This window comes from Xenopus laevis, chromosome 5L (assembly GCF_017654675.1).
Source record: "Xenopus laevis strain J_2021 chromosome 5L, Xenopus_laevis_v10.1, whole genome shotgun sequence".
Lineage (NCBI taxonomy): Eukaryota > Metazoa > Chordata > Amphibia > Anura > Pipidae > Xenopus > Xenopus laevis.
Window position 1 is genome coordinate 56,543,297 of NC_054379.1, and position 18,936 is coordinate 56,562,232.

At 38.3% G+C, this 18,936-nt stretch overlaps 1 protein-coding gene across 9 annotated transcripts in view; it reads left to right on the forward strand.

Annotated features, from left to right (window-relative positions):
- The window catches only part of qki.L (QKI, KH domain containing, RNA binding L homeolog), a 125,642-nt gene that overhangs the window by 70,437 nt on the left and 36,269 nt on the right, over positions 1-18,936 (forward strand). For 4 of the 9 annotated variants that reach the window (XM_041562168.1, XM_041562167.1, XM_041562170.1 and 1 more), the window contains exon 5: positions 1,910-1,954. In XM_041562168.1, the coding sequence (XP_041418102.1) occupies positions 1,910-1,954 (45 nt within the window). 9 annotated transcript variants of the gene reach the window in all.

Consider the following 18,936-nt stretch of genomic DNA (forward strand, 5'->3'; position numbering starts at 1 on the left):
TGGACACTCCACACACAGCCTGAAAATCGGACGAAACGGAGATTCGTACAATCAAATCTTTGCGTCTATGGCCAGCTTTAGTCGATACATTTCTTGTCTTTTCCTTCTGATCAGAATCCTTGAGTTTCATTATAATTAATAGAATAGTTGCTAATCCTAAAATGCTGTTAAAAATGTATCTAGTAATGTAGCAAATTGTAACCGTATAGAATCTACTCCTGCATTTCTATCAGCCTTTTAACACCAGAGACAGTAACATTAAACTTAATTCTTTGGGGGGAAAAAAGGTTAAAAAAAAAATATGGCAAGCAACTGGAGAAAAGTATTTATTTCTGGTGAACAATCCAAAAACAACTGAATTGAAAGTGTTTGGAAGGTGAACAACTTTAAAATTAGTCCAAATGAATGAGTTATGTCAGAAGAAAAAAATCTGGCTATCCAAACAAGTGGACAGTATAGACCAGGGGTAGGCAACCCGCGGCTCCGGAGACTCCTGCTTGCTGTGGCTCAGTCTTGCGGCTTTGCCTGTCACATAGTCTATAGAGGAGCCCTCGCACCTGCTGGCGGCTTCTTGAGTGTGCGACTGTGGTAAGCTAACTGTTAGCTTACTGCTGTCACACACTCAAGATGCCACCAGCAGGTGTGAGGCCTGTATAGACATCCCTGGCAAGACCGTGCCGCAGCAAGAGGATTCATTATGGTCCTTACCGCGGTCGCACACTCGAAACAAGAGAGATGCCTCCAGAGTTCAGCTTCAGCAGGTGCGTGGATGTGACGCATATTTTAATGACGTCTATAGCCCTCGCCTTTAAACAGATGAGAACATTAGTATTTAATAGGGCTATTCAGTGTTTAATTTATTTCAAAGTAGGCCTACACATGCACACTGCATATTTGTTTGTTGTATTCTGTTGTTGTAACAGTTAAAAAAAACTTTTAAAAGTTTATAAACTCTGTTATGTTTTGCGGCTCCAGACTATTTTTCTTTAGTGGAAGAGGGGGGCAAAATGGCTCTTTTGATAGTAAAGGTTGCTGACCCCTGGTATAGACAGTGTTATACCAGTGGCCCACCAGAAACCTTAGGCATAGGGCCCACTCCAAACTTTTATACCTCCTCTCCTCACTCAACTTTATTCTCCTAGTCTCTTTTCTCTACATACTATACTCTATTCTTCCATTATTAAACCTCTTTGTTCCCTTAAAGAAATAGAGAATGACTATGAAATAGGCCAAAAGTTTAGAAGCAGGAGGGCCCACTGACACCTTGGCCCACCGGGAGTTTTCCTGGTATCCTGGTGGGCCAGTGCGACATAGAGTATAGATCTGTTTCTCTCAGTGCTACATCCGCTTAGGTGAAAGGAGCAGTGTTGGTGAAATTCTCCTGTAATTTTACAATTCTGTTTAGGCTGTTCTGTTAATGATTACTTTCATCATTCTTTAGATGTGAGATCTATGTAGTTCTGCTTTGGCAGATGACCAAAGACTCAGCAGATTCTCTCTCCCCCCCAGAGTCATGACCTAACTTGCTCCTAAGTGAAAGTTGGAGTGATTAGGATGACACAATGTGGGTGTTGATTAATATATGGAGTCTGAGTATAGCTTAAAGCACAATACAATACAATATTCCTGTCTTAATTGCTTGTTTTCCTGTAGACTTGCTTTTTGACAGTTGTATATGGTTTGTTGCTGTAGTGTATCTTTGTGAGGCAAGAAATTAGTGCAAAATTATTTATTTGAATGTGTGTATCCTTACCTACATAATATTTTAGTGCCTTGGGGTCATGGTATAAGAAACACATTTAATTTTCATTGTAATGCTCATTTGTTAAATGCTTGCTAATAAAGTGTTAGATATGTTTAAACTCAAGCCTAACTAGTCATTATTGCTGTTTCAACATGCTTCACTCAGGCTGTTACCAATATACTGGAATGTGGTATATTGGCACTAAACAAGGTAAGTAAAGATTATCTGTTTATAAACTGATTATATTTGATAAAAGTATTTATTAGTGTTATCCCATAGTTTCAATTTTATTTTTGAGCTAAAATGCCGTAATTGTTGTACCTAATACTTTTCATCCCATCATTGATTTGTGTTCAAAGAAAAAAAAAATCTCAAAAGCATCCACTTCATTTTAAGGAAGTCGACTGCAAACACCTGTACTTAGTTTCTTTTTTTACTTGGAGGGGCAAGCTTTTGCTTTTCCAAGCTGTAAAATATGAACTAAAAATCTTTTTATACTCTTGTACATCCATTGTTTTTTCTTAAGGGGTTGTTCACCTTTATACTTTTAGTATCATATAATATGATGTTTTGAATTACAGTAGAACCCCCATTTACATTTTTCAAGGGACCAGAAAAAAAATTGTGTAAAATTCAAGAAAATATAAAATCAGGGAAATGTATTATGCATAATATATAGGTGGGACCACAAAACAACAATGTAAAATGATGGAAAACTTAAAATCAGGGGATGTAAAATTGAGCTTTCACTGTATTTAGCTTTATGTTCAGCAGTTCTCCAGTTTGGAATTTCAGCAGCTATTTTGGTTGCTAGGATCCAAATTACCCAAATTAGAAATGTTCACTGGAATGTGAATAGGAGAGTGCCTAGATAGAAAGAGAAGAAAAAATGAGCAATAACGATAACATTTTAGCTTCACAGAGCAATAGTTTATGGGATGCTGGGGTCAAAACTGAAAAAAGTCAGAAGAAAAGACAATAAAAAAGACAATAAAAAAACTATTAAAAATATAAAATTAAGTCTAAAGCTCCCAATAGACGCAAAGATTTTTCTTGACGAACGACCGATTTTACCGAAGTCCAACCAATCTTTCGAAATTATCGTGAAGTTATTTGGATTCGAACAATCGTACATCTTACGATTTTTCGGCCGACATCTGTCAGGAAATTGATTGGCCAGGTTAAAAAAATCTTTATCGGTCCAAGTGCAATCTATCTATGTTTGCAGGGCCAAGCAGGCAGCTACCCTTTGTTTTCCTGGCAAATTGGTCTTTTTAGTTGATGGACAATTCGTATAATCGTATGATCGTTCGAGATAATCGTGGTCTCACGATGACGATCGGATCTTTTAAAGATCTTTACATCTATGGCCAGCTTTAATTGAAAAGTTGCTAAGAATTGGCTATTCTATAACATACTAAAAGTTAACTTGAAGATGAACTACCCCTTTAAAAGGAGTATATTCCTCCTGAGGCAACTGCACGATATGTTGGATTTACTGCCTGGGATTTTAGTTATTTCCAATGGAGACGCATTTTCAGGAGAGTTGTCTCCCGCTGTCATGCAGAAATAATCTGGCCCGACAAATTTCCCAGAGGGCCACTGCCCTAGAACAGCTGTAGTGCTACACTGCTATCTTGAAAAAGTATGAAAAGGAGTGCATGCAAACACAGGAATAGGTGAACTAGCAGATTTGTGATGTATGGCACCCACCACCATTGTCAGTTTTGGTGAAAATAGAATTGACTTGAGAATACTTCTCCAGTTCCCCCGCAGAGCTCAGAGCTGCTACTACTATCTAAGTTGCGGGACTTTGAATAGGGAGGCTTGTGAAGTAGCTCCCTGTTCTGTCTATCACAGCTGTTCTGTAGGGAGAAGGATAGAGGAGTGAAAGTTGCAAAAAAATTAATTAATTAATTAAAAATAATAATTATAAATATATTATATATATATATATATATATATATATATATATATATATATATATATATATATATATATATATATATATATATATATATATAAAACATTTAGATTAATGGATGAAAACCAAGAAAATGCTATGTACACTACCAACACTTTTACTTCCTGATCATTCCCCTTCAAATATATAATAAATATGTACTATACAAATCATTAACTTAATAAATTATTTTAAATTCAATATGCAGCTTTTCTCCTATTTACAACTAACTGGTAGAGCTCATAGTCTTTCAACGATGAGGGTCACTGGGTGAATGCTTCCTGCTGGATTAATTGTCTGTACTGATGTAGCTTCTGAGCCTGCAGGCTGGCAGCAGTCGAAGGGGGCATTGCACACCTCTTTCAATAGCATTATAATGGTGTTTGTCACAACCTAAAGTTGGTTTTGGCTGCCTTAGACAATTTTTTTTTGTATAGTGAACGTCTGCAGTAGAAGGAAGAGTGGTTATATGGTATTTAATGGCAGGCCTTTGTGCAGAAGCTTTTATGCGTGAATCGAAATGCTTATGTAGAAAGCCAGGGCTTTATAAATAGCTATGTATAAAGAAAAGAACTGCAGTTAGTGTATGTGTTTTGAAAGACAAATGGTGGGAGGAGGGTGCTGAAGTAATGTGAGCTGATGAAGTATTCTAGAAGTGATGAAACAGAAAGCTATTTAGCTGCAAGCTGCTTGGCAAATTTGTTTGATTTTTTTTTTATTACCTTAGGCCTAGAAAAGCAGATGATGAGTGTCTTAAGTCACTGATGGTGTGTTCATAGCCCCCAGAAAACACAAATTCCAGGACTCAGTATGCCATTCAGCTGTTGTTTTTGCTTCACAACAGTATCTCTTTCTGGCTTCCCATAATGGCTCAAATATTAATACTCCACAAAGTAATGCTATTTTTCCTGACATTTAAATGTCAAATGTGGGGAAGGGAGATACAATTATTGTTTTTGTTACTTGCAGCAGGTAAAGGTTGATTTTTTGTATGTTATTTTAAGTTCATGGGAGTAACATTTTCTAACTGATAACAGTAAGTTTTTAGAATATGGTATATCTAAAGAGACCTTTTTTAGCTTGTGCAACAATTATCACAGTTTTGTGAATTGTAATAATTGATTATACTCAAAAAAAAATCACCTAGCTTGTGCAAAAGGTGTAACCTTCTAAGTTTCCACTTTCCTGTATTATGTTACTAGGGGACATGTTCCCAGCTGTAAAAATTTCTCAGTCCAGCATGATGTGTCCCACGTTCTCACGAGGTTGTTTGTGCTACTGAAAATGCTGGACTTTAGCAACAGGAGCTAAACCAAATGTTTCAAAGCTTCCTGTTAGGTGCAATCAAGGCAGTGGCTTGTATGCAGGGCATGTAAATATGCAGACTCTTTCTTCATTTTCAGTAGCATAAATTTGCAAAAGAATGCTTAAAGGACAAGGAAAGTCTAAAATAGAATAAGGCTAGAAATGCTGTATTTTGTATATTAAACATAAGCATGAACTTACTGCACCACAAAGCTTAATCAAACAAATGATTTCTGCTTTTAAAGTTGGCCACAGGGGGCTGTTATCTTGTAACTTTGTTAAACATCTTTGCAAGACAAGACTGTGCACATGCTCAGTGTGGTCTGGGCTGCTTAGGGATCGTCATAAATGATCAAAACAGCACAAGTCAAATAATATCTGTCAGAAGCCGATACAGCAAGACTGTTTTATAATCAGAATATACAGACTGCACTGGATCCTGTGTTGTTATGTAATCTAATGTGGATTTAATAGTTTTGTATTGTTTAAAGGACATGTAAACCCCCCCCCTATTATAATGTAATCTGTGAACGGCCTCTTTGAAATCTTTAGATTACTGCCACTCTGGTTGTTAAAAGGTTAACAGTAAGGATGTATGATCCCACTCACTCATGCATAATCCCGCTCACCCGTGCATAATCCCGCTTACTCGTGCATAATCCCGCTCACTCATGCATAATCCCGCTCACTCATGTATAATCCCGTTCACTTGTGCATAATCCAATTTACTCATGCATAATCCTGATGACTCATGCATAATCCTGCTCACTCATGCATAATCCCACTCACTCATGCATAATCCCGCTCACTTGTTAGGCGGGGCACGCCCTGCTGTTCATAAATATAATTGTTTCCCTGCCCAGCAGTTTGACAATTCCTATCCACAGCAGTGAATGAAGGGGGGATTTCACTGCATACAGGTTTCTTATAAAAGCAGTACACATTTTTTAATTAAAGTGTATTAGAGATAGGGTTCTTTTTCATTTAAGAAAGTAAAAATGGGATTTTATTTTTTGCTTTACCTTGTCCTTTAATTTGGGGAGCTGTTACTCAAATGGGGCAGTCTTCCAGAAATGATTTGACACCCTCACTGCCCATTTTATTTTATGACTATAGAATTAGTTTAGACATTATTTAAATGTATGCCCATCTTTAAAGAAAAGGCTTCTCTAAAAATTCTGGCACTTCACATGAATACTGCTTTATATTTTTTTTGAATTTTGTATTTTTGAAAGGGATGCATTTTGCTGAAGCATAATACTATCATATAAAGGATCACTGCATTTTTATTTTCCCTTTTTAGTATAAAGTAGATGTTATGGTTAAAAGGGCTATCTGTTTTTCTTACCCTCCAAATTCCATATAGGTGTTAATTGTACCATATACATTAATTTAAACAGCCTTCTTTTTTATAATTCTAAAATGTGAAGCCACAATGTGTGTGGTCTGATATCATTTATTTTGTGAACTGGCCATTAGTGTAACTCTCGATAGCAGAGAAAAGAGGCAACATTATTTACTTTAACATTTTTTAGAGCGAATAAATCATTGGTATAGTTTCCCTTTAAATAGGTTTTGATTTTTTTGGGTTCTTATCACATTATAAAGAAGTAATAATAAGCAGGCTTTGAGGATGTGGCTTTATTTATCATTGTTGTTGTGGTTTCTCAATGGTTAACATTACTAGGAAGCACCTTCTGGCGGATCTTTGCACTTACCAAGCATCTTAATGGCAGTAAACCATCTATTAACTGTGGGAATACAGCCAAATGTTCATAAAATATTCTTTACTGTAGCATGTAGATTGCATGTGCAGTTCTCTTAATAATTAATTTAGCCAGGAATGTTGCATGCGTCTCGCTGTGTAGTTCCTTGAAGATTGGTAATTCATGGTCGTCACTCTCTGGTTATGCTGGGTTTACAAATATGTGAGGCAGCCTAATTTTGTGGCACACAAAGCAGCGATGTTTATCCCTACTGTCTATAAAAGATTGACTTCTCAGTTAGCTCAGGAAAAAGTATCCCACTATTTCATAAGAATTATTTTATAGGATCCAGGTAATGTACAGTATATGCAAACTGCAGTTCATTTGCGTTGTTTGTGCTGAAGTTTTACTCTATTTAGTTTATTTTGATAATTTTTATTTGATTGAATTGATGCAGGAAATCTTTTAAAATTCAACTCATAATCTATTAGTTTTTAAATGGATCTTACGCTCTCAAAGGTTTACAGCTTTCTCAGGGGCCAGTGATAGGATTATACTGCTGGCATACAGAGACCAGTTGGGTGAGGACTGAATCACTGCACCAATGCAGTCCTCATCTGGCATAGATGAGCCAATAAGATGGCGACATGCTCTTGGGGGACTGAACCAGCAGCTTTTATCGATCTGTGTATGGGCAGCATTAGGACGCGATTCTTCAAGTGTGGGATTGATTTGTCAGACTTTTTCATTCCACCCACACCTTGGAAGGAAGGTCCAGCCTTTGGTCAGTGTGCCACTTAAGGGCTCTTACTCACTGGCGTTCTGACCTGTGCTCCCCTGCGTTCCGTTTTTTGGCGTTCAGCCGCAGGGGAGCGCAGGAATAGACGCATGTCATTATTTCAAATGGGGCTGTACTCACTCAGGCGCGTGTAGGCGCCGAACGCAGGTTGAGACGTAACATGCTGCATTTTTCCTGCGTTCGACGCCTACACGCGTCTGAGTGAGTACAGCCCCATTTGAAATAATGACATGCGTCTATTCCTGCGCTCCCCTGCGGCTGAACGCCAAAAAACGGAACGCAGGGGAGCACAGGTCAGAACGCCAGTGAGTAAGAGCCCTAATGCATGTCAAGGTTATGTATATTAAAAAAAAAATCATTGATGCAGCAGCCATTTATCAATAGTTCCAATACCACAACAAATTAAGTACTTGCCCCAAATCACACATTGACCTTAAAGCTGTGTACATCTAGGAAAACAAATGAACATTCTTACCAAATATGCCTTCAGGGCCCTAACTTCCCACCCAAAACACTCACTGCTGCAGGTCTCTCAAGGGCAGGCAGTCCTTCAATTCGGGAATCCCTGCCATAAGGGAGTGCAGTAGTGGTGATCAGGTAGTGCAAACCATAAAATCTGAAAACTGGATTGTCCTTAAATATTCTAGGTTTAGGATGTTTATAAATTTGTTATGCCAACATGTAAATCGTAGTAGCCTGTGGGCTTTTATACATAGATTGGGACATAGATGTTTTTCTTTGACAAGTTAATTACCTTTGTATAATTTAATAAATCAGAAGTTGATGCCAGGGAAGAGAGTTAATTTTATTGCTAATGCTGTTATACTGTTAATTAGTTGTTTTTTTTTTTTAGATGGTCTTGATTAGATTTTGGTCAGTGCCATTAAATTATGAAAATAAAGATGGAGAGATCTTTTTTAACACTGCATGTTCCTGCAATCTTAGTCAATTCAATATTTAATAGAATTCATTGGGGTAGGAATACCAAAGAGCATAGAAGGGACTAAGCCCTTAATCAAACCAGTTTAGGATGGTATCTGGAGTTATAGACCAGATAATCACTTAATATTTTCTTGATGGATTTGCCTAGTGTAAGTAACTTGTATTCCTCAAACTTTTATAAATATATTAGTGGGTCAGCTTGCGATTCTAACCTTGCTTAAACAGCCACAGCATGACTGGCAGGTTGGACATGCTCCTTATATCACCTGGGGGCTGGTGAGCCATACTGATCTGTCAATAACACTCTTCATAGTACGGATAACTCTTTTGGTTTTCTCATATATACAGAGAGGCCAAAAATCTATACCAGCACAGATACAAGTATGTCCATTTACTAAATGCAATAATGCTGAAAACTTTCAGGTTAAAGTGATTCTTTAAATTGTCCAATAAAAACACCAAATTCTTTTTCAGTAGCCTCTTTAGACTTGCTGTTTGTTTTCAAAGAATTAAAAATGGTCCTCGTGTCCTGAATTTCCAAAAATTTCCAGTAAATAGGGTGATAGCCCACAGAGTAATTTTTAGCCGTGAGACATAGGCAATCCCTGCAGGTGACAAATCTCCAGAAATAATCTTTTGCTCCTGGAAGATTGCAGTGCTTAAAGGAACAGTTCAGTGTAAATATAAAAACTGGATAAATAGGCTGTGCAAAATAACAAATGTTTCTTATATAGTTAGTTTGGCAAAATGTAATGTATAAAGGCTGGAGTGACTGGATGTATAACAGAACAGAACACTACTTCCTGCTTTTCAGCTATTTTGGTTTCCACTGGCTGGTTACCCTGGTGACCAAGCAGTGACTTAAAGGGGTGGTTATAGAATGGCCAATTATAAGCAACTTCAATTGGTTTTCATAATTTTTTTTTTTTTTTTTTTTTATAGTTATTTGCCTTTTTCTTCTGACTCTTTGCAGATTTCAAATGGGCGTCACTGACCCCTTCTAAAAAGCAAATGCTCTGTAAGGCTACAAATGTATTGTTATTGCTACTGGTATTTCTCATCTTTTTATTCAGCCCTTCTCCTATTCATATTCGTCTCTTATTTAAATCAGTGCATGGTTGCTAGGGGAATTGGCACCCTAGCAACCAGATTGCTTAAAATGCAAATTAAAGAGTTGCTGAATAAAAAGCAAAATAACGCAAAAACCTTAAATAATAAAAAATGAAAACCAATTGCGAATTGTCTTAAAATATCACTCTCTACATCATACTAAAAGTTCTCAAAGGTGAACAACCCCTTTAAGGGGTGCCAATGGGTCATAACTGTTGCTTTTGAATCGGAGCTGAATGCTAAGGATCAATTGCAAACTTACTGAACAGTTATGTCCCACGTGGTTCCCCTTTCAAGCCACTGGTTGGGGACCACTGTATAAGCCTTTCCATTTGCTCAATAAAGTTAAAAAAAACGCATTCTGTGCTTATTTCCTTTGAGTATGAAATGCTTCTTTTAACACATTTTCCTGGCGTTGACACAATATTTTCTAGTCTACTTAAAAATAAAATAGGCCTTTTTAGCTGTGTCCATTTTTATCTGTGCCATTGCCTCCTACTGTCCTCTTTTGTATCATGCAGGAAGGCTGAAATCAGCAACTTTGGTGAAATGTATAGATTTCAGTAAAATAGAAGTAGTAATGTTGTGTAACAACGTGCGCAAAAGCCTAGACGAGGAAGTGAAAATGCTGATGGATTAGATTGTTCTGCAAATCGCAATGGAAGCTGGTCCATGGTTTCAAATGTGACATAGATGTAATAGAAAATATTATCTAATTTAGAAATGGAACACAATGCTCTTTGTATTGCAAGGGAAAATGATCACCATTCTCTCTAGTTCATAAATATGTGCATCTTTTATCAGAAGTATGGGATCTGTAATGTAGAATGCATGGACCATCAGGTTTTTAGAATAGGGTATGTTTGAAAAATTGGTTTGAAGTCTCTAATCTAATCTCTAGTGCAAAAGACGAGTTTCATAAATATTGTGTACATCCCCTAAATATTTGGTGTTCTTGTGTAGTGTATTTTACATTTACTTTATTTTGTTCTACTGTGTATATAATATATATGTGTGAGTGTGTGTTTAATAAGCACAGTCAAGGCACTTGGGTAGTGAATGCTGTTGATAGTGGCAATTTGAATTTTTCAGGTACGTGGAAAACTTTTGTGTGTTGGGACAGATATTAGTTGGGCAAGTTTAAAAATCTCGCTAAGGTGAGTATATGGGGGGGGGGCTCTTTAAATGAGCGGATCTTTCCATGTGTGGTCAGCTTTAGAAAATTAAAGCAACAATGTGGTTGCTATAGGCTACCGTAGTGGTGCAATTTAGTGCCTATGTTAGTAAATTAGCCCACCCTGTCAACTAAACTCCTCCCCCCCAAATCCAATACTTGCTCTTTTATAAAAATGTATAGCCCTCAGTCTTCCAAACTTATTAAAAGTAATTTGAGTTTTGATTATATTCTAAATTTGGAAACATTTTTTTTAAATAGCTGAAAATAGTGTTGTCTGACTGACTGCTTTAGTGTACATTTGCAATATGTTGTTGGAAAATTGAAGCTTTATGAGCTCAGCATGCATTATTATCACATTCTTAAGCATAAAAAAATACTTGTAGTGTTCTGCTGTAAGGAAATGAATGTGAGTTGCTCTGTGTGGGAACTTGCCCAGTTTGGGCTTATCATATAGCTTCCTCAAGCATTTACTAATGTGAAGAAGAAACATCTGACAGGAATAAAATCTGGTCTCGGCTTTGGGGGTGATTTATAAACCATGGGCAAATTTGGGCAGTAGCCAGGAGCCACCAGTGGTGAGTTTTTTTTCTTCAGCCAGCTGCAGGTAGAATAATAAAAGCAAACATTTAATTGGCTGTCATGGGATTATGGTCCAGGTGCCAATTTGTCCAGTGTTTATAAACAGACCATTACAATTCTAGGCCCAGAGCATATATAGCACAGGTATAGGATCCCTTATCCGGAAACCCGATATCCAGAAAGCTCAGAATTACAGAATGTGCAGAAGTTCTGCACTACATTGGCCAGTGGTTGGCTTGTGGTGGATAGCTTTACAGGAAAGTATAGCCCTCTATTTGACGTTTGCTCATTCACTTTCAGCTTACGTTAAAAAAGAAAAAAAAGAGCTGCATTATCACTGAATTTCACAAATTTCCAAAATTAATAGACATACCTGATTCCATAGATTGAAAGGAAACCATGATCATCTGCCTGTGTGGGATGGGATGAATCACAATGTGAGCCTAAGTGGGAGTTGGAATTTTTTTTCTTTAAATAAATTAATATGGCTTCATTTCAGGTATGTCGCTGTCAAGAAAAAAACAAATATTTTTGTTATTTGTAAGTGGAGAATTTTGATGCACTTTTCTATATAAGCTAAATTGAATGAACTGTTGTAAAAAGGGAGCAGTTATATTTTACCTTAAATCTTCTTCAAACTATTTGTTTCAAATGATTAAGAGGTATAAGGATGCTGGTCAAGGGAAATGGCACAGAAATTATTAGCATTCTCTTAATTTCCAACAATTAAGTGAAAGGTGATTTTGAACACCACTTCTGCAACCCACAGCTGGAACTAGGGGTAGGCAGAGTAGGCACCCGCCTAGGGTGCAGTCATACGGGGATAAAGAAGACATTTTTTTCCGTTTTTTTTTTTTAAATTCTTTAAGTTTGAACTTGAAGGTACCATTCGTTCTCCAATGCGGCTGCCCCGGCAGAGTTCCGCTCTGCTTCCCAACCCTCTTACTTGCACAGTTGCCCTGGCTGGATCTGGCTATTTAAGTCAAGAAGAGAGTAAGTACTAGTAGACAAATGTGCAATTGCGCTTCTGCGCTGTAGGAAGCGGCGCGCTGGCGTGGTGTCGTCACTCAGGCAGGGAGCTGTGCGCCTGGTCTGGCCCGGCGCGTTGGAGAGAGGCTCAGGCGCACTGCCTGCAGGGTGCGGCATAATCTGTTCTGAAATTGTGTGGTGGCGGCTGGCTGGTGTTATTGGAGAACAGAGAGAGAGAGCGAGAGGACAGGTACAGACTGATCTGGGCTGTTTGGCACAACAGGTACAGAATTGGGGGGGCGCATTGTTTAGCACAACGGGTACAGACTTGGGGGGGCAATGCATTGGCACAACAGGTACAGACTTGGGGGGGGCAATATTTTGGGTGCTGCTGGCTGGCACAGGTACAGCTTGGGGCAATATTTTGGGTGCTTCTAGGTAGCACAGGTACAGCTTGGGGCAATATTTTGAGTGCTGCTGGCTGGCACAGGTACAGATTGGGGCAATATTTTGGGTGCTGCTGGCTGGCACAGGTACAGATTATGGGCAATATTGGGTGCTTCTGGCTGGCACAGGTACAGATTGGGTGCTGCTGACTGGCACAGGTACAGATTGGGGGCAATACTGGGTGCTGCTGGCTGTCACAGTTATAGATTTGGGGGCAATATTTTGGGTGCTGCTGGCTGGCATAGGTACATATTGGGCGCAATTTTTTGGGTGCTGCTGGCTGGCGCAAGTACAGATTGGGTGCTGCTGGCTGGCACAGGTACAGATTGGGGGCAATACTGGGTGCTGCTGGCTGGCACAGTTATAGATTTGGGGGCAATATTTTGGGTGCTGCTGGCACAGGTACAGATTGGGGGCAATATTTTGGGTGCTGCTGGCTGGCACAGGTACAGATTGGGTGCTGCTGGCTGGCACAGGTACAGATTTGGGCAATATTTTGGGTGCTGCTGGCTGGCACAGGTACTGCTAGCTTATTAAAAAAACTAAGTGATTAGGTGGGAAATGGTCCTACAGAACGGGGGGAGGGGGGGTGCTGATTGAAGTCCTTGCCTTGGGTGTCAAACTACCTTGGCCCGGCTCTCCCCACAGAGCTACAGAATCTACAAATCACTCCCTTTGCCTTTCCCCTTGTATGTGAATTGATATGGTACAGTCAGTTGCAGTAGTTAATTATCTTACAGCCATGCCAGAATATAGCCCAGATTGTAAGTATTTGGATGCATTTTTATTTTGTAATCCAGTGAGCAAGTCTAATTGCTATGCAATCAGAAACAAAAAATGTAGCTACTTAGAACTACAAAATGAGTGGCAATCATCTAAACAAAAAGGAGAATGCTCACATGTAAGCATACTTGAAAATTGGCATTAGTTTCTCTTTTCTGTTTAATTATAGGTGTCTGGCAGAGCACTGAATTTATGAATGTGACCCTGAAACATCAGCCAGGCTTTGTTGTTGTTGAGTACTGGCATCAAGAGAACTTATAGCTGCATTGTGTGTCTCATTGATACTGGTTAGAGCCAGAATAGCTGTTAATTAGCTACTTTTGTTTGATGCGAAATGTAGTGGATCCTTATTTCTGTTCATACTGGCTACATGATTCAGCTGAAGCATATATTGAAAGGTGATACAGTTTTACATTAACACGTTGTAAGCATTTCAGGCCTGTGAAAATAATTGCCACATATATTTTGCTCACCTTGTTTTAAATGCGGGAAACCTTTTGAGGTAATACTAAATATGTGGACCTCCTTTTGATGTGTATGCATGGATCACTTGCTTCTGTGGATTCCATTTTATGAGATCAATATTTTACATAATATTTTAGGACAATCATCCCACTTAATAGAATATATTGGACAGCACTCTACCTTAATTAACTTTTTATATTTTTACATGAAGTGAAAAATCTTTCATGTGATGTTTGTGATTTTTTTGCATATGGAAAGAAAATCCAATTTTAAGCAACTTTCCAATACACATTCATTGTATACTGTATTTTTAAATGGTTTTAAAGTTAAATGTAAATGTAATTGTATTCACTCCTGATTCTGAATCATGACATAATGTTGCAAGCTAGCTGATTTAAATATAAAGGTAAACCCTGACTTCTGTTACATTGTTTTTCTAAACCAGTGAATATCTAAAATTTGTGGAGGACCTCCTTAAATTTTAGACTGACGTATTTCAAGTAAACATAAGGAGTGACTTTACATGGACTAAAAAGTTAGTTGTATTTCATTTCTGCAAATGTCCTTGTGCTAGCGGTTTCTTCTACATAATGCTCTGTAATTCATTTTCTGCTATTACAAATAAATTGTACTTTTCATATTGAGGAAATTCACTGGCAGAAATATCAAGCTCAGGGTTGCTGTATTTCAGCAGGTTGTGATTGAGTAAAATGGTAATTTTTGAAGGCCCTCCTGTATGAGCAAATAGGTTAAGTTCATTCTGCAAGTACATCTTCTTGTAGATCTAACAAAGCTAAAGTACCCAGCATAATTGATGTAGTCTCATGAGGCGATACACCCTCCTGCAGGATTATAATAGTTTATTGGATTTCTATATGTAATAAATGTACCCAGTAATGGTTGTTATTTAGAAGCACAACTATGCAGCAAGAAAATTGTCCTGAAGATTTGTATCTGTTATTAACTTTTCTTCCATACAGTATAATTATGCATTCAAAATTTCACTTTTTAATAGCTGGTCAATCAAAACATATATGGGATATGGTGCTTTGGAGTTATGGGTTTGTTTCCCTTGTACACTAGTCAAGGGCGGTGATTTTATTTCTCTTTTTTGTAAGTGTTGTATCAGCAGAGAAATCAATGACATGAGTGGGAAAAAGGTTTATTTGTTCGATCACAGACATAACTTGATCTCTCAGTGTAAAGGGACAATCTGTCATCAGAGAACCATGTATGCTGAAAATGCTGTTTCACAGCCCAGTACAGTAGGTAGGATAACTAGGCATGGGGAGTAATACGAAGAGTTGTGCTGTGCCATGCAGAGCTGTCTATGAAAGAGGTTTGCTGATTTTTTTCTCAAACATCTGCAGAAATTTTAAATTACAACGGTATGGGGGAAAAGGCATTAATTAAGCCCCCATAACATAGTTACCAGTGACCTATAGTTATGTAGAAAGTCTTGTGATCTGTTTAATGGATTTGCAGGACATGTGGAATGTGTGCCACAACCAGATTTAAATGAAATTCTTACTGAATGTAAGCACTTATTAATTATTTATCACAAAATAAGTTACTTCATACTTCTTTAGAGTCTGTCAACAAAATTTCAAATTATGAAATTTTTGGTACACTTACTTAAGAGGCCTACTACAATTTGGCATAATATTTTCACTGTATTTTGGTCTTCACTGGCAAATTATCATTGGGGAACATAGACTGAATTTTAAAATTTGCAAAGTGAGCCTTCTGAAATCAGAAGGTATTTACTTGTCTCATACCATACACATAGCACTGCCTAAATACCAAGAATGTTTTATTTCTCCCATAAGGCATCATTGGCAGGGACATGCAATTTACTCCTTTATGCCCCTTTGGCCGACTGCATCCAGAACCAATGGTTTTATAGCACAGATACAGCGTAATGGTTCAAAATTCGCAAGAAAGAACAGGGCAAGTTTATTTAACATATACGTGATGCAGAATGCCTGGACTTTGCTTCTCTGTACAAGTGTCCACTTTAGATATGACTGCATCTATGAAAAGTGAAGGGCAAAGGAAGTGTCCACACAGAGGACAGGAATCGATTTTGGACAACCAGTTTCTGTAGAGCGAACACTATAATTGCTTGCATTCAGAGCTGTACACAGACGTGCTTTTTTTTTTCCCTTGGACATTATATCCTGTGCAACTTCCTTTGTGTGAACTTTTGCCATTAGAAGCACAGTAGGAGTAGGAGTCTTTGCTAATTTCCCTGGCTATAAATGCACAATTAAAGCTGTGTATCAGCAGGGGTTAGGACAATCGGTGTGTTCTGATGCTTAGTGTTACAGAATTGCTGCTGTTGTTCAAACAGATAATTAGTGTATCATTTGAATCCTCTTTTCTGCACAGGGCAATGCTTCTAATGCTTCCAGCTAATTAAGAAAAAAATCTGATTTTGTCAGGGTTTATAGCTCAGATGCTTGTTTTGATTTGGTAGTATACAGATTCCAATCCATCACATCTCTAAAAGGAAAAGTTCAGTGTAAAAATAAAAACTGGATAAATAGATAGGCTGTGCAAAATAAAAAATGTTTCTAATATAGTTAGTTAGCCAAAAATGTAATGTATAAAGGCTGGAGTGACTGGATATCTAACATAATAGCCAGAATACTACTTTCTGCTTTTCAGCTCTCTAATTCTGAGTTAGTCAGCGACTTGAAGGGGGACCACATGGGACATAACTGTTCACTTAATTTGCAATTGATCCTTAGGATGCAGCTCAGATTCAAAAGCAACCGTTATGACCCCCTCAAGTCACTGATTGGTTACTACTTAGTAACCAGTCAGTGGAAACCAAAAGAGTTGAAAAGCAGGAAGTTGGAGTCTATTATGTTACACATCCAGTCACTCCAGCCTTATACATTACATCTGTTTACCCACGTTTGCAAGTTAAGTGGCATCATTTGAGGCAGTTGCTTATGTTGTTTAAGCTATGTTGTTCTATGTGTAAAATCACATAAAAAACAAATGGACATTTGTGCCCCCTTGGCAGACAATCTTTTTAGATTAGTTTATCTGTCTAGACTGAAAACTTCACCTGCCTGCGCACCCTTCCCTGTGGGTGCATGGTGGATCAGCCGATATGCCAAGTCAGCATTTTTCCTCATAATCTGATCATACTCCCCACCCCCCCACTATAAACACTGAAGACATGTTCATTTAACAGGCACACAATCAACCTGCATTCATTTTATAACTGGTTCCATTGCTCTTTTGTGTTGGACAAAGGAAATTCTAACCTATTCTAACCTATATAACCTATTTTACTTATTCTCTATACATCTCTGTCTGTTTAAAAAGTGGTAGAGGGAGCACAAAATATAGGGTTTTGTCATCCCTGGAAAATATAAATTACACACAGGGACCCTTGTTCTGCTAAACAATTGCACTGCATTACTACTTTATTACATTTCCAGGTTTAGTGCCTCTTGCAGGCAAATAACATGGGCACTTTAAATACTGTAGCCATATGGACCCTAAGTTAGTAGTTTAAGAATAAATTTAGCAGCACTTTGTGCACGGATTTACCTGCAATGTTCCATGCTTTTGTTAATGATTGTATCCCTCATTATTTTAACCAAATTTTATTCTTTGGAATGGCTATGTGGGGGGGGGGGTGAAATAAACCTTTGAAAGATGAGAACCATCAAAAGATGTTTTTTACTTTGTCTCCCCTATGCATCATGAAAATGCTTTAATGAGTATTTAAAGTGCCCTTTTCAATTGTAAAACTCCAGAACTAAAAAGAAATCGCAGTGTTTATAAAGATGCCCCCAGTGGACAGGCACTGTTATTCATGCCAATATCTTATAGCCCTTAGGACTGTTAAGGTCCCCATACACAGGCAGATATGAGCTGCCGACAGATTAAAGGTGGCAATAAATGTTTCCTGCAAAGATCATTCGAAAACACTTGTGTTCTGTCCTCGCTACGTATTACCCTGGGGCAGTGTGTAGTTCGACATGCAGCTAAACCTTCCCACAATCCAATAAAGAGACTAAGCTTGAAGTCTGTAGATTTTACTGAATAGGCAAGTGGAATAAGGTGAAACTGTAATACAAACAGCAGAAAATATAATAAGTATGCTTGCAATGAACTATATAAAAACATGCAAATGAACATATAACTGCAGTATAAAATATATATACTGGCATAAATGTCTCTGTAGCAATGTCTCTGGGGTTTCTGGCAGCTGTGGGGGTGTTTTGGTGTAACTATTTCCTTACCAGCGATTCTATCATAAGGGAGATGCAGAACTGTGTGCTTCTTCCAGCAGCATGGTCTGTAAAATGGAGTCCTGGCTCCCACAAGGCATTGCTCTAGGTCACATGGTGGCAGTACAGTAGCCTGATTAGTCCAAATTCTGCCATAAGCCTTATGGAGGTGTAGAATGTATATACAGGAAGTGACGTTGTGCACTTACAAGAAGTGTCCAGAGGAGGGAGCTCCGAGCAAATGAATAGGGAAATCCCAAATATGGTAAAAGCGTATGCTGGAGACATGACACTCCCCGTCTGGCATCTATGGATGCCACCACTTTCTTCGGGAGACAACAATAAAGTTCGTTCCGTCACTGGTCTGAAGAACAATTTGGTTTCTCCTTGCTTGGAGGTCTTGACCTCAGCTTTACGGACTCTCCCATCCTCACTTGGAAATGTATTGGTGACAAGACCCAAGGACCATTCACTCCTTTGTGACTGACAGTCTTTCAACAGAACAACATCACTTCGTTTGAGGTTGGGCTTGGTAGTTTGCCATTTTCAAAGTGGCTGCAAAGTTGAGATGTATTGCTTTCTCCATCTGTCCCAGAAGGTATTCGCAAGATGGCCTCCTACTCTCAATGGGCTAGTTTGGACAAAGAATGGGTCACGCTTTCTCAGAGTGTTGTCTTTAGGGACAGGTTTG